The sequence below is a fragment of the Lemur catta genome, chromosome 2 (genome assembly GCF_020740605.2).
Source record: "Lemur catta isolate mLemCat1 chromosome 2, mLemCat1.pri, whole genome shotgun sequence".
NCBI lineage: Eukaryota > Metazoa > Chordata > Mammalia > Primates > Lemuridae > Lemur > Lemur catta.
In genome coordinates this window covers 67,795,358-67,812,246 of record NC_059129.1, presented here as the reverse complement: position 1 = coordinate 67,812,246, position 16,889 = coordinate 67,795,358, and the positions used below count along the sequence as shown (strand labels likewise).

At 35.7% G+C, this 16,889-nt stretch overlaps 1 protein-coding gene across 1 annotated transcript in view; it reads left to right on the top strand.

Moving 5' to 3' along the window:
• The first annotated feature begins 2,563 nt into the window (after positions 1 to 2,563).
• EYS (eyes shut homolog) overlaps positions 2,564 to 16,889 on the top strand; it is a 1,451,515-nt gene continuing 1,437,189 nt past the window's right edge. Inside the window, 2 exon segments of the mRNA XM_045543805.1 lie at positions 2,564 to 3,314; positions 5,949 to 6,062. Coding sequence (XP_045399761.1) covers positions 2,564 to 3,314; positions 5,949 to 6,062 — 865 coding nt within the window.

Sequence of the window (16,889 nt, the reverse complement as noted above, 5' to 3'; positions counted from 1 at the left end):
TTCCTCACCCTGCTACTAGACTAATATCACTAAAATACAGTAAGTCCTCACTTAACGTTGTTGATAGATTCTTGAAAATTGCTACTCAAGCAAAGCAACCTACAGCAGGTCCTTGAATAACGTCATTTTTTTTAGTATCTTTTCGTTACAACATTGATTAAAAAAATCGGTTTTGTTATGTATCGTTTCGCTTAGTCACAGTTTCCGAGAACTATGAACGATGTTAAGTGAGGACTTACTGTAAAATCTTCCCTTGTTAATCCCTACATGAAATCTTCAAGAGGCTCTCCATTGCCTTCAGATGAAATGTGAGCTTCTTTACTGACAATGTCTTCCCCTTCTTGATATAATCTCTTTCTAAATCAAGAGCTTATCTATCGTCATAATTCCTTTTTACTCTATGATAGAAAACTCTACTTCTCTCACTTCCTCAACAATATACAGTGTCAAACTCGCCTCAAAATCTTTAGACAGATGTTTTCTTCTTGTATAATCTTCCTTTGGTAATTTTCCCAGATGATTCCATTTCATCATTTTAGTGTAGACCTTGTTTCCTAGACTAGATTAAATGTCCCTGTTTCATGTCTTACCCTTCTACTCCTCTAGACTATTTCATTGATAGCAATTTGGTGAGGTTGTCTGGCCAATAATCTGTCTCCTTCATTTCATTCTTAATTCTTTACATTGACACCTTATTTCAGTTGATCATTGATGAATTCCTTGCATCTACCACATTGTCTTGCACATAAATTTGGCTCAAATATATTTGTTTAAAGTATTTCTTGAAACTTTTAGCAAGAGTAAACTTTTAGTAGAAGTTTCAGTGATGATTAACGTATTTAAAATGAACATGATTATGCAGAATAATTCTATGAAAGTTCTATTTTTATCATTCTACATGCATTAGTGTTATATATCACTTATATTAACTTATATATTATAGATTTATAATACTAGAATTAAATTTGCAAAGAGATAATTTATAACACAAATTTGATTTCTACATGATATGGATTAACCATTAAGATATTGGACTTACCATAAATATTTTATGTGAATTAATAAATTAATTACATCATATTATGGCATAAAATAATTTATTTTAATAATATTTAATTAATGGTCATGGTATAGAAAATAATGAGATTTTGAATCTGATAAACCTGAATTTTAATCCAAGATATGCCACTTACTTGCTGAGTGAAATTTTACAATAACCAAAAACAAAAGCTGCCATTTATTCAACGACTCATATGTTTACATAGTTTCATTCAATCCTCAATACTGCCTTGTTAATTAAATGTACTTTTCCCCAGTGTACTTATATAAAAGAGAAGGGAATTAAATCTTGTGTTAATAGATAGAATTAATAGATAACATATCTGAGATCCAAAGAGGATGTTGTTTTCCCTATACTTATTTACCTTTCTTCTCTGGATTTGAGTTTTGTTGTGAGGATTACAGTTTATTTGTTAATAGAGTACTAGCATGATTTGCACTCTATAATTGGTAGATACTTGTTTCTTTAGTTGGATCAATATAATAAATTCAGAATTCCTGTATGGTTTCTTGACTTCTGGAAGCAATGATACCTTCCAACAGAATGGATGCTCTGGCCTCTCCTTTCACACCAGCGGTGACTGATGAAAGAGAAAGTTACTACCATATTGCTTCTGTTTATAATCCTTTCATTATTCCATTTTATACTTCCTTTTCTCTCTTTAGCTGCCACCCTTCCATCATTCCTGCAGAAGAAGTTGATTGAAGACTCACTTTAAATTTAGTCATTTGAACAACATAATTTTCTACTAGTTCTTTATATATATGTGGGAGCTCTAACCCCCTAGAATACCACTGAGAGGAACATGATTGTCACCAACGGGCACTCTATGGCTTAGGTATGTATAAAAATGTTACATGAAAATCATATTTGAACCATGTTTATTGTTATTTCATGTATTTTAAAGGTGCTTTTCTAAAACTCATCAGAAGAGGAATACTTATATCAGAAGAAAATTGAAACCATGCATAAAAGAAAATCTTGACTATTGCTGTCTTTCATTTAGATTGAAGCTTGGTATAAAGATAACACACAAAAGACTGCATGCAGTAAGTTGCTAGTTTAATTATGTCATGACATCAAAACTTTTCAATAGCAAGTGATTATGTAAGGCTGACTTGACCCTGTTTTTCTTGATCTTATTTCCCAAAGAAGATCAACAGCTGCTAATGACACTGTCCTTGCAATGTAGGCTCTTCTTTGTTCTAAAAATAAATATCTAGCATTTTCTATATCATTATGTAATTGAGGAAAAACTTAACTAACAATGTGTGTTTTTCTGTTTAAAGGAATATTTGAAACACTTGAATTCTACCGTCTCTTGGGCAAAGCACACTGTCATCAAAGTTACTTGTACTTTGGGAATAGAAAAAGAAAAGTCAATATTCAGGAATCCCTGAATAACAAATCTGCTTGGAAATATTTCTAGCAATACTTGAAGACCACTTTGCAACAATTCTTTGTGACACTTTCATGATAGACTGTAAAATACAATTGCCCAAAATGACTAACAAATCAATCATCATTCTGAGCCTGGTGGTTCTTTATAGCTGTTTTATAAGTGGAAAAACGACATGCAGTCGGCAATTGGTGAAAGAATGGCATCCACAACCCTCATCATATGTGGTGAATTGGACACTAACAGAAAACATCTGCATGGACTTCTACAGAGATTGCTGGGTTTTCGGTGTAAACACTAAAATAGATACTTTAGGCAATCACATTGTTCCACAGATTTGCCCTTTGCAAATTCAACTAGGAGACATACTTGTTATTTCTTCCAAACCATCTCTTCAATCTCCAGAAATAAATTTGATGAATGTTTCTGAAACATCTTTCATTGACTGTGTGCAAAATACCATAATGGATGATCAGTTGCTTTTTGGTTGCCAACTAAAAGGAATGCACACTGTTAATCCTCAGTGGCTGAGTATTGGGACACATTATTTTATCACAGTAATGGCAAGTGGTCCATCTCTTTGTCAACTGGGACTTCGACTAAACGTGACAGTGAAACAGCAGTTCTGCCAGGAATCTCTAAGTTCAGAATTTTGCTCTGGTCATGGTAAATGTCTTAGTAAAATTTGGGACAAGACATACAGATGCCATTGTCAGCCTCCATTTTCTGGAAAATACTGCCAGGAACTTGATGCATGTTCTTACAAACCATGTAAAAATAATGGCAGTTGCATTAATAATAGAGGAAAATGGAATAAGCAAGGATATGAATGTATCTGTCATCCACCATTTACAGGTAAGATTGCTTTAAAATAGTGTAATTCTATTAAAAGTAGGAAAATAAACTGAGTTCATCTACTGTTAATTAAAAACAAGATACATTTAAAAAAATGTAAATGCCTTAGAATGAGCTAAATTTGGATTCAAAACATATAAAACTCTCTAAATATTTTCTAAATATTTTCATCTCTGTCCCAACACTCACTCTTAATGTCTCATGCATTAAAAAGTAGGATAATCAGAACAATATAAATGTTTTTAGTTATTGAATGAAATTCCCAAGATCATGGTATTTGGGTAAACAGTGCCGGGTGATAATGTGAAAATAAAGTATGCATCTGAGTACAGAAAGTTACAAAACTTTGTGGTTGTGGGGAAGTCATTGAAGTTGCTTGGCAGTGTTGGAGAGGAATAGATAACTGTGAGCCAGGACCGATGTTCTTAAGGGATGTTGTGGTACCTCTAAAGTGATTTATATTATAGATAATAGTGACAAGGATGAAAAGATGATATAATTAATAACTGGTTGTAATAAGCTAAATGAGAGGCAATGATCAGGAAAGGTTGTGAAAAGAAGATATTTCATGAGTAATTAAGTGAGAGGAAGGGCAATCTAAAAACAATGTAAATCATGCTAACTGAGGCTGAAGTGAATACTACTTGAGAGTTCACTGGGGAATTTGGGCCATCAGCAGAAAGTGAAAAGAATGAAAATGTAGGGAACATTTGAATGAAGTTTGGGAACTTATGAAAGAATTTATTTTAATGAGAGTTACACAGATTTGGCATTGAGAGTTATAAGGGAAACCAGTAAGGCTAGGATGAGCTCACAAAGGTAAGTATTTGACAAATAACAGATTGGTAGTGTATTTTGATCATGAGGAAGGAAGGTGATCAGCAGCTATGTCTGGAGCAGATCACACTCAGGAATCTAACTGTAACTTGGTTGGGCAAGATTTAGGGAGCTTCCTTCTCCCATGTGCTTGGGGGCCAACTTCACTGAAGCCAAGCTTGAAGAAGTTGTGATAAGATATAATTGAAGACCTCAACAAACCATTGTAGGCTTTAAAATTTACCTGGTTTGAGATTTCAAAGAGTAATTTTGGACTTGATAGTAGGGAAATACCAAGGCTACTTCAGAAGGTAATACCAACAACACCTTGTCTCTATAACAGGATGGATTCAAATTCTCATTTGACTCTACTGGTATTGGTGATAAAAGTAGGAGTCATACCCCTAACTTACGCTGAGGTGTATCAGGTAGTTAAAGTTAAGGCAGGCTAGAGCAAAAGAGAAAGGACTCAAATTGCTGTTTCATGATGAATAAAAAGGAATTTAATTAAGCCTCTAAAGCATACATTTTAATCTATTCAAAGAGTTTTAGAGAATATTTGGCCAGAAAATTTCTACCATGTGTCAGAATATTAATTTACATGTATGCCTTCATATTTTGTGAAATATTATATAAGAGGTTTTATTGTAACTGCATAGAATGGTTTCTTATTTAAGATTAGTTTATTTACTTATTATTTGAAACACAGTCATAGGTGTTTTGAACCATTAAACTTTAAGCACCATAAAATATCTAAAGATTACTTACTTATTTTTACAACATTAACCATACACTATTATGCTATTTAATTATAAATAATTACTTCAATTTCAAAATCTTAGGAGATATAGAACTATGTGGCATTACCAAAGCAATAGAGAATACTCACTGAATTAGTTTGCTAGGGTTGCCTTAACAAAGTACCACAGACTGGATAGCTTAAACAACAAAAATTTATTTTCTCAGTTTGTTTAGAGTTAAATGAAGAAAGACGAGTCCTACATTAGTAAGGTATTAGTAAGACACGCCAGTATACAAGGAATTTGAAATGAATCAATGATAATGACAAAAACTGCTTACAAATTAATTAAGAGCTCAATTAAATTGGGGGAAAAAACCAAATTGCCAAATTAAAAGCAACTTTTTTGTAGCAACATTTGTCCACTTGACATGCTCCTGGGATTTCCTAGGCACATTTCTCTAGTAAGAATATCATAAGATAATTAAATATGCATAGAAAAAATATGCTATGCAAGGCTGTGATATAGTGAGACCACAACAGTAGGGGTAAGTGAGATCTGGAATATTGATATACCAGCAAGGGCAAAGAAGTGCAGAATTTACAAATTTATGCACAACTACTGAGAATCCAGGCAGTCATTTCTCCTTATGAATGGTTCCCTTGCTAGGTAGCAGGTCTAAGACAAGCATTTGAATGTGTCACTTTGTAAATTATGACTACAATACTACCAGAGTATGTTGAAGAACTAGTCCTTACATGTGTTAACATTATCTACTATCAAAACACAGGTAAAATTTTAAATTTTCATAAAAATTAACCAATGCTCAACTACCAAGAATCAGAAAAGTATTTGAATATTATAGTATCAGATCAGAAGATAAAAAAGCTGATGTCAAATACCAAAACTAATTTTGATTCCATTTAAATGCATGATCATGTAACACTGTTTTATAATTGAAATTACATTTCATCAAATGTATTTAGTATTATTTACTATTAAAGAATTGAGGGAAAAAACAATGGTCATAATTAAATACTTCTATGCAATGTAAATAAACTTTTTTTAATTTTTATAGGAAGGGATTGTTCAGAAATAATTGGTCAATGTCAACCACATACCTGTTTCCGTGGAAACTGCAGCAATATTACTGCAAATAGTTTCATTTGTGAATGTGATGAACAATTTTCAGGTAAAAAACACATACATTTGTATATATCCCTATACACAAATAATTTTAATCCTGTCTTATTCATTTCAAATAAAATTTGAAGTGCTTCATTTGTCATTGAAAAATATAATTTTAAAGGTGGTATACTTTGACCATTTTTATGGATAAGATTAATAAATCAATCTGGTTAATAAAATGAAATGATTAATGATAACTATTCCATAACATAAAGAGAGTCTGAATGCCAGTTCACATGTTTTTCACCATGATAAAATATATTTTGCACTTCAGTACTAAAATATTTTTAGAAATGTGTACATTTGTATATAATTTACATAATTATATCTAACTTATTTCCTTAAGTAACATGTCATTACAGACAAAAATCCTTTTATGAAGAGTAAACTTTTTTATACCTTCTCAAATGAATGTAAACAAGTGAAATAAAATCATTGTTTAAACCAACAACTTCTTAAATATTGGTTAAATGTTTAGACAATGAAAGTATCTTTAACCTATTTCCATCTTCCCTTTGAACTCTCCTACAGTTCCCTATTTTCTTGGAAATATAGTTTACCCTCATTATATCGGTCCCTCTTTAAATGGGACCTCTCTAGGCAATGGTATCTTTGGCCACAATTAGACAACTAAAAAGTCCTTTCGTGGAAGTGAAACAAAATATACATTTCTCCCAAATTCCAGAGAATGGTAGTATTTCTGAGTGTTTTTCTTGTAGGCCTTGGCAACCTGACTGAGTTGAGGGAGATTTGAAATTTTGATATAGTACACTGGCCACTTCCTCATAGTAGGAGAGTTTGGTATTAGTAAGTACTATGCAGGCAGTAAGAACTCTGATAATTCCCTTCAAAGAAATTTTTTTTTGGTCTTTTTCTCTCAAGTCTTCTATATCCTTGAGATGAATTATGAGTTGAAAGATGTCTTACAATATCTAGCCATAGCTTGCATACATACAATGGCTATATAATTCATCTTCCAAACAATAAGATCTTTGAACAAATGAAGCGGCTAAAGCAGTTACAATTATATAATTGAAATATTTATTTTTTATTGTAAAATTCATTCTATTAAACAGCCAGGCATAAAATAGCTCTACTAAGTTTTTTATTTCAGAATATTATGGGGCACATATATTTTGGATACATGAATTTCTTTTGTACAGTTTAAGTTATAAGTGTGCCCATTGCCCAGATAGTATACATTGCATCTGTTAGGTATGATTTCACCCTTCCCCTCATTCCCCTTCCACCTGCTTAATTACCACTGAATTTTACTTCCATGTGTCCACATGAATGCTGATCAATTAGTTCCCATTTAATAGTGAATACATGTGGTGTTTGTTTTTCCATTCTTGGGATACTTCACTTAGGAGATTAGCCTCCAGTTCCATCCAGGTTGTTACAGAAAGTATTAAATCATCAATTTTTATGGCTGAGTAGTACTCCATTTTATAAATATATCATAATTTATTAATCCACTCATGAATTGATGGGCACTTGGGTTGATTCCAAATCTTTGCAATTGCAAATTGTGGTGCAATAAACATTCGAGTGCAAGTGTCTTGTTTATAAAATGTCCTTTTTTCCTTTGGGTGAATACCCAGTAGTGAGATTGCTGGATCAAATGGTAGGTCTACTTTTAGTTCTTTGAGGAATCTCTATACTATTTTCCATAGAGGTTGTACTAGCATGAGGCCCCACCAATATTGTGTAAGTGTTCTTTTCTCTCTGGATACACTTCAGTGTCTATTGTTGTGGGACTTCTTGATAAAAGCCATTCTCACATGGGTTAGGTGATATCTCATTGTGGTTTTGATTTGCATTTCATGATGATTAGTGATGTTGAGCATTTTTTCATATGTTTATTGGCCATTTCTTTATCTTCTTTTAAAAGCTCCTGTTCATGCCTTTTGCCTACTTTTTAATGGGGCTGATTCATTTTTCTTTTCTTGCTGATTTGCTTGAGTTCTTTATAGATTTTGGTTAATAGCCCTTTATCAGATGTGTAGCTTGCAAATATTTTCTCCGATTCTGTAGGTCGTCTACTTGTTCTATTGATTGTTTCTTTGGTGGACAGGAACTTTTTAATTTGATCAAGTCCTATTTATTAATTTTTGTTGTTTCTGTGATTCCCTTTAGGATCTTCTGCATAAATACTTTGTCTAGGCTGATATCTAGAAGAGTTTTTCCAACATTTTCTTCTAGAATTCTTATAGTTTCATGTCTTAAGTTTAAGTCTGTTATTCATTTTGAATTAATTTTTGTGAATGATGAGAGGTAAGGATCCTGTTTCAATCTTCTACATGTCTCTATCCAATTTTCCCAGCACCATTTATTGAATAGAGATTCTTTTCCCTGGTGTATATTGCTGCCTGCTTTTTCAAAGATCATATGGCACTAAAGTGATGGTTTTATATCTGGGATCTCTGTTCTTATCCATTGATCTATGTCTCTATATTTGTGCCAGTACCATGCTGTTTTGGTTACTATGGCCTCACAATTTGTTCCTTTTGCTTAAGATTGCTTTGGCTATTTGGGCTATTTTGTGGTTCCATAGAAAGCATAGAACTATTTTTTTCTAGATATGTAAAAAATGATGTTGGTATTTTAATAGGGATTGCATTGAATCTGTAAATCAGTTTGGGTAGTATGGACCTCTAGACTGCTAGTCCATGAGCATGATATGTTTTGCCATTTGTTTATATCCTGTACAATTTCCTTTCTCAGTGATTCATAGTTCTCCTTGTAGAGGTCTTTCATCTTTGTGGTTAAATATATTCCTAGGTATTTTATTTTCTTTGTAGCTATTGTGAAAGATATTTAGTCTTTGGTTTGATTCTCAGCTTGAATATTGTTGGTGTATAGAAATGCTACCAATTTGTGTAAAACCATTTCATAACCTGGGACTTTACTGAATATATTTACCAATACCAGGAGTCTCTTGGCAGAATCTTTGGGGTTTTCTACCTATATGATCCTATCGTCAGCAAAGAGCGATAGTTTGACCATTTCTTTCTCCTTTTCGATAGATATCCTTGATTTTTTTCTCTTGCCTGATTGCACTGGCTAGGATTTCCAGCACTATGTTGAATAAAAGTATTTATAGTGGCAACCTTGTCTAGCTCCAGTTCTAAGTTGGAATGCTTTCAACTTTTCCCATTCAGTATGATGTTGGCTATGGGTTTGTCATACATGGTTTTTACAATTTTTAGATATATTCTATCTATGCCTATTTTGTTAAGAATTCTTATCATAAATGGATGCTGGATTTCGTCAAATGCTTTTTCTGCATCTATAAAGATGATCATATGGTCTTCCTTTTTGCTTTTGTCTAAGTGGTGAATCACATTTATAGATTTATCTATGTTGAACCATCCTTGCATCCCTGGGATGATGCCCACTTGGTCGTGTTGGATTATTTTTTGATGTGCTGCTGAATTTGTTTTGCTGGAATTATACTGAGAAATTTTGCATCTATATTCCTAAGGGATATTGGTCTGTAGTTTTCTTTTTTTTTTTGTTGTTGTTGTATCCTTTCCTGGACTTGGTATCAATGTGATACTGGTTTCATAGAATGAGTTATGGAGGATTCCTTCTTCTCAATATTATGAAATAATTTATGCAATATGGGCACCAATTCTTCTTTGTAGGTCTGATAAAATTTGTCTGTGAAACAATCTGAGTGTGGACTTTTTTTTTTTTTGGAAGATTCTTTATTGCTGCTTCAAAATTTCTTTTGTTGTATATTTCATTTAGTTCTGCTATGACTTCAGTTATTTCTTTTTTTCTACTGGGATTAGAATTGGTTTGTTCTTCCTTTTCTAATTCCTTGAGACAATTCATCAGATTATCGGTTTGTGATTTTTTTCTGTATTTTTGATCTAGCCATTTAAGCCTACAAAGTTTCCTCTTAGGACTGCTTTTGCTGAATATCACAGATATTGGTAACTTTTATCCCCTTTGTCCTTTAGTTCAAGGAACCTTTTGATTTCCATCTTAATTTCCTCCTTGACCCAATAATTTTTCAGTGGTAGGTTAATTTCCATGACTTTGTGTAGAGTTGAGTTTTTCTGTTGGAGTTGATTTCCAATTTTACTCTACTGTGGTATGAGAAGATACATGGTATAATTTCTATTTTTCTGAATTTGTTGAGACATGTTTTGTTGCCTGTAATGTGATCAATCTTAGAGAATCTTCCATGTGCTGATGAGAAGAATGTCTATTCAATAGTTTGGGAATAAAATGTTCTGTAAATGTCTGGTAGGCCCATTTGTTCTAGAGTCTTGTTTAAATCTATTGTTTCTTTGTTTATTTTCTTCTTGGAGGATATGTCTAGTTCTGTCACTGGGGTTTTAAAGTTCTTGGCTATTACAATGCTGCTGTTTATCACTTTGTTTAGCTCTAGTAGTGTTTACTTTATGAATCTGGGCATACCTGTGTTAGGTGCATAATTTTTTAGGATCATTATGTCTTCTCATCGAATTGTTCCCTTTTTCATATTATAATGACCATCTTGGTCTTTCTTTGCTATTGGTGAATTGAAGCCTATGTTATCTGATATGAGAAACGCTATACCAGCTTTCTTTTGATTTCCATTTGCATGGAATGCTTTTTTCCATCCCTCTACCTGGAGTCTGAATGACTCCTTGTGGGTTAGATGTGTTTCCTGGAGGTAGAAGATACTTGGATTTTATTGCTTTATCCATTCATTCAGCCTATGTCTCTTGAGTGGGGAATTCAAGCCATTAACATTTATTGAAAGAATTGACAAGTGTGTTGCATTTCTGTTCATCCAGTTGTATAGAACCTTATTGATTTGTTTTATGTCTTGAGCCATTATGGTATATAGGCTTTGAGCTTTATCTTTTGGGTGATTTTACCCTGGTGAGTGTCTATTGTGCTGATCAATGTATAATGCAGGCTGAGCGCAGTGGCTCACACCTGTAATCCTACCACTCTGGGAGGCTGAGGCAGGAGGATCACTCAAGGTCAGGAGTTCAAGACCAGCCTGAGCAAGAGCGAGACTCTGTCGCTACTAAAAATAGAAAGAAATTAGCCAGACAACTAAAAATTATAGAAAAAATTAGCTTGTCATGGTGGCTCATGCCTGTTGTCCCAACTATTTGGGAGGCTGAAGCAAAAGGATTGCTTGAGCCCAGGAGTTTCAGGTTGCTGCAAGCTAGGCTGACACCACAGCACACTAGCCAGGGCAACAGAGTGAGACTCTGTCTCAGAAAAAAAAAAGAAAAAATGTATAATGCAGGTCTGAGTATATCCTGTAGAGCAGGTCTGGTCTTGAAAAATTCCCTTAGTGTTTGCTTGTCTAAGAAAGTCTTCATTTCTCCCTCACATAAAAAAACTTCTTTTTGTAGGATACAAATTTCTAAGCTGACCATTATTTTGTTTGAGAAGATTGAGAATGGGGGCCCAGTCACCTCTGGCTTTTAAGGGCTCAGTTGAGAAGTCTGCAGTTAGCCTGGTGAGTTTTCCTTTGTAAGTTACCTGATGTTTTTGCGTTATGTCTTGCAGCAGTTCCTCCTTCAAGTTGATTTTGGCTAGTCTGATCACTATGTGTCATGGTGATTTTCTCTTTGCGATGAATGTCCTAGGAGTTCGTGGAGCTTCTACTTGGGTATCTAAATTTTTTGCCCAACCAGGGAAGTTTCCCTCAATTATTCCCTCATATAGATTCCAAGCTTTGTGTATTTTCTTCTTCATCCTCAGGGATGCCTATGATTCTTATGTTAGGCTTCCTTACAGAATACCATATTTCTTGTAGGTTTTGTTTGGTCCTTTTGCTTCTCTGTTCCTTATCTTTTTCTGACTTGTTAAAAAGAAAGGTCTTATTTTCAAGCTCTGAGATTCTTTCTTCTGCCTGGATTAGTCTATTCCACTGTGTTTCATGTTTCCTTGAATGAATTTTTTTTATTTTCATTAATTATATTTTTTTGAGTAATTCTATTTCTGTAGTGATTTTTTTTCTTTTATTTCCTATATTTTTCTTGTGGTTTTTTTTCCTGTTGGGTTTCCATTTTCTATTGCATTATATTGAACTTTCTTATAATTCATATTTGGAATTCTTTACCAGTCATTTCAATATTTTTATTTTGGTTAGTATTTATTGGTAAGGAGTTATTGTTTTCTTTTGGGGGTGTCCTTTCACTCTGATTTTTCATATTTTTAGAGTTCTTTTGCTGATTCCTTCTCCTCTAGCCTCTCAGTCAAGACTTGGGAGTACTAGGCCTAGCTTGCGGGCCTGTTTCCAGGTCCCTGAAGACTGAACGTTGACTGTTTCAGGGATAGGAGTGCTGGCCCCGAGTTGCTATAAGGTATTTGAGTAGGTTTGATGGACCTCTCAGGTTGGCTACCTGCTGTCTTCACCTCTTCCTAGCAGTGTGAAGCAGGTTGTGTCTCTCAGCTTAATCTCTAAGAGGGTGGGTGGTACTTGTGAGTATAAATCAGCAACACCTTGTTTCAGTTGGAAGGCACTATGCTGAGCTATAGTGTTGTTCCCCCATCATTGGCTCTTAATTGTGTGGAAGAGCCAGCTGCTGAGATGTTCTTTTGCGCCTGGGGTAAGCTCTGGTGCCCCAGGTGGGCACACGAGTGCCGGAGTGCCCCAAGCTTTGGGAGGGACTGTAGCTCGACAGTGTTGCTCCATCTCTACTTCCACTAAGATGGGAGGAGGAGCAAGGCAGATCGTGGCTGGATTACCAGAGCCTAAAAGGCTTTGCCAAGCCTCTGTGGGGCGCCACAGTTGCTTTTCCCGCCACTAGGGGGCGCCATTGGACTGTGGATCAGGACACGCTCTCCATACCGGGGAGGCGGTTCCAGACGCAGGGCCCTAAACGCTGAGTGCTGAGGCCCCGGGCAGAGCTCTCTCCGCCCGTGTCCACTAGTGCAGCTTCTCTGCGGGGAACGCGCTCCCAAATCGCCACTCCCCAGGACCCCCACTGCACGCTCCCTTCAGATGAGTCCATGTGAGTTCCCTCACCACCTGAGTCCAGGGCTCTAACTTCCCCCAGCCCCTGTGTCTGACCCCCTAGCGCCCATCTCCAATGCCGGTGGGCAGAGGGTCCCCTAAAGGGAGAGTAGGGGGCCCCTCTATCCGCAGGGACCTCAGCCAGGTGCATGCTCCCGCCAAAGACAAGTGCCGGCTTGCGAGTTCCTTGGCTCAAACTGGACTCCCTTTTGTAACAGGTGGAGGGAAGGGGCCCAGCTCCCTTTCAGCAGGTGCACCTGCGGCATCAGGCTGCCACGGAACTGGGAGCCAGGCTGTCTCCTTCCAAACGCCACACCCCTTCCCAGGATGGCGCGCTCGCAGACCCGGTTCCCCGCGCTCCACCACTCTCAGGCGGGATCTATCCATGAGGGCTTCCGCACCCCCAAGTCCAGGTCCCAAACCTCTCCCCAGCATCTCCCTGCACTGCTCTCAAGGCCAGGGCCTACGGAGAGCAGCTGCCCACCTACCTGAGCTGCTCACCTGCCATCTTGCAAAATGCCAGTGGGCAGGAAACTCCCGAATTGTGGCCGCCCCAACCTGTGAAGCAAGCTCAGCCAGGAGCACGCACCTGCCATGGAAAAGCAGCCACTGGTGAGTTTGTTGAGTCAAGCTACTCTCGCATTGGCAGTGGGTGGGGCAGGGCCTGCAGCGCCCATGGGCCTGAGCTCAGACTCCTTCCCGGGATGGCAGGTGCAGAGGAGGAAGTGTCTGGATGGATGTAAGAAAGCTGACACACCGGTTTCTCGTGGTGCTCTCCTATGGGGTGCCCATTATGGATGCCCAAACTCCTGGGGCTTGCTGGTCCCCCCAACTATTCCTAATTAGCCACCGTGTCTGCGCACTCGAGGGGTGGAAGAGCCTTCAGCATACTTTGTGTCCCGCTGTTCACTGAAGGCACATAGGTGGGGGAGGAGAAACCCCCCTTATCCTTTCGCTGGGCTTGGGGCCTCTCTGGGTTTGATCCACACTGCTGTCTTCTCCTCTCTATCCTCTTCTTTCTCAGCTTGCAGTGTTCCTCCGTGGGCTCCCCAGTCACCTCTGTCATCTCTCTCTTTCCACCACACCTGCACTGCAACTCCTCTCCGCTCCGCAGTCCAATATCCTACCTTGGAGCGAGGACAGTCCTGCAAGCGATGTCTCTAGTTGACCATCTTGGCTCAGTCTCTAATTTTTTAAATAAAATTTTTTCTGAAGAAAATCATTGTAACTTGGCCTCTGCATATTAAAAAAATTAAATACTTTATGTTGATTATTTGAGCAACACAAAAGCAGAAATTGTGGTTAGCCATATTAATCTCCAATACTGTGGTGCTGGTCTTTTTCCAAAGAATATTTTTTTCAATATAGTCTTATTGTTTTAATTGCTTATAAAATTTCATATAGCTGTTGAAATTTGCATTTAGGATTAATAAATTTGAGATTATTAAAAGCTTTACTTGATACTTCTTTTGATATGCCATTTTTAATTGAGGACATTTCACTAAGAATGTGTCGAGGTTCCTGTTACTCTAAAAAAAAAAAAAAGTCTGCTAAATGGAAACTATTCTCAATTTTTTTGTATAAAATATGTAGGTCAAATATTTTCATAGGAGTCCTATTTCTGACTGTATTCAAAATTATTTTCTTTAACAAACCTTTTCCAAGATAATCCTCATGAAATGAATGATCTCTACTTGTTATTCCTATGAATGCTTGGCTAAATTTAGATGTTACAAAGCTGTAGGCCCTCTCAGTTTATTTCCATTATGCAATACTACATAAATTTATCCATGAAATATAGGAACCCCCTCAAACGTTGCTTCCCACAAATCCAGCTCTTCCAAAGCATAATTATATTTAAAATCTTGTAAATTTTGGATGTTTGTCATTGAATTTGCTAAGTGTTTTCCTTGCATTGTGGAGAAATAAGTTTTAATGCCTTTAAAAAATGCAACTCACTGAAATTTCCAAAAACGGATTTCTTTGGTGCTTAATTTATTAAGTTGTTTAGTTAAAGTTTGAAACTGATTTAGAAAAAGATGCAACCAAAATTTAGAGGATTCTTTTACTTAATGTCAAAACTTCTTGGGACACTTAGATTCATTTTCAAAGTCATTCTGGAGAAGCTTTAACATTTTTAAAATCCAAATGTTGGTGGACAACAGCAAGAAAAAGCACATTATGCCATGTTATACTGTTGTTTTCGAATAATAGCTTTGTCACAAAAAAATAGTTCTATTAATCTAGGAATATTTAAAATTATTTATAAATTTTCAATTATTGATTCTATTTCAATTATGAATATCACAACTAATTTGAATCAAAATATGAATTTCATGTAAACCATGATAAATTCCAAGTTTATTGCCTACTCCACACTTTTTGAATTTGATTAAAACAATGTCTGTGCTTTGGTATATGTAACAAAATTTGTATTTATAATTTCACAACAGGAAAAAATAACTTTAATTTAGAACATTTTTACTTAATTCACAATAGCAGTACCTATAATTGTCAGATGTCTTGTCTTCAATAGAACAAACATGCCAAACTTTAATTTAATGAATTGGAGGGAAAAAAATCAAACAGTTATTAGCATTAACTTATTATCTATTTGAAGTCTCTGATTTTATTGATATCAAGCTGACATCTTCTGTGTGTGAAGTTATCTGCTAATTGAGCTGACACATTAACAACTATCATTCTACTTTTTGTATGTACAGAGGAACTTGCAAAAGAAAATGAGGAATATAATTTGGGTGCAACCATTTGATCTGAATGAAAAAGATATGCTTCACAGAGTGATATGTAAAAATACCTTCTACGTCTATAACTAACTCACCATCAGCAGGCAGTCTTCTAAAATAGTTATCAATATTTAAAATAGATGCTGATGGTTCTTCAAGTGATGTGTACCTCTGGTTTGCATACAGTGAGTGATGTCACTAATACCCTATTGTGGATTGTTAATAGTGACATACTTTAGGGGCAAAGTATGTCTTCAACATCAACTGTCTAGGAAAACGTAAACATTTATTAAAATGTAAATTTTTTGAACTTATTACCTTGTAAGTATTTGTTGTAGAATAAGAAATACTCATCAGTACATAATAAAATATGTAAATAGTTGTAGATTAATACCAGGGACTGGCAAACTTTTCTGTAAAGGGTCAGGTAGTAAATATGTTAGTCTTCCTGAACCATATGTTCTCTATGGCAATAACTCAACTCTGCTGTTGTAGCTTGAGAACAACCATAGACAATATGTAAAAGAGTGAATATCGCTATGTTTCAGCAGAACTTTGTTCACAAAAATAGGTGGAAAGTCACATTTGGCTCACAGTTATAGTTTACTGACCCTTGATTTGTACCATACAAAGACCAGAACTCTATAGCAAGACCATATAGACAACTCTCTATAAACTCTGTGACAAGACTGGCCTCAATTTTGCTCTAGTATATAACACAAAAGTAACTCATAATTTCCTGTGGTTACCACTGACCAAGTTTACTGGCAGCCAAGCAGTATTGTCAGTAACCTTCTCTTCCTACCATATGAGATAAGAAGGAATTAGCTGTTTGTGGCTTCTTGTGTCTTCAAAATCCTACAAGCTGTCCTTAAAAGTTATGTATGTGTATGTACGTATGTGTGTGTATGTGTGTGTGTATACATATATATGTATATATATTTAAGTGATATTTTCTATACTCTTAGAAAAGACCATGGTGGAATTTAAAGTACAAAGTGGCTATTTATCAAACCCATCCTTGTTTATTTTAATGCAACTGTGAATAATAGTACTTAGGGAAATATCCAGGAAAAATAACAATTTGATATTTGCAGAGAAA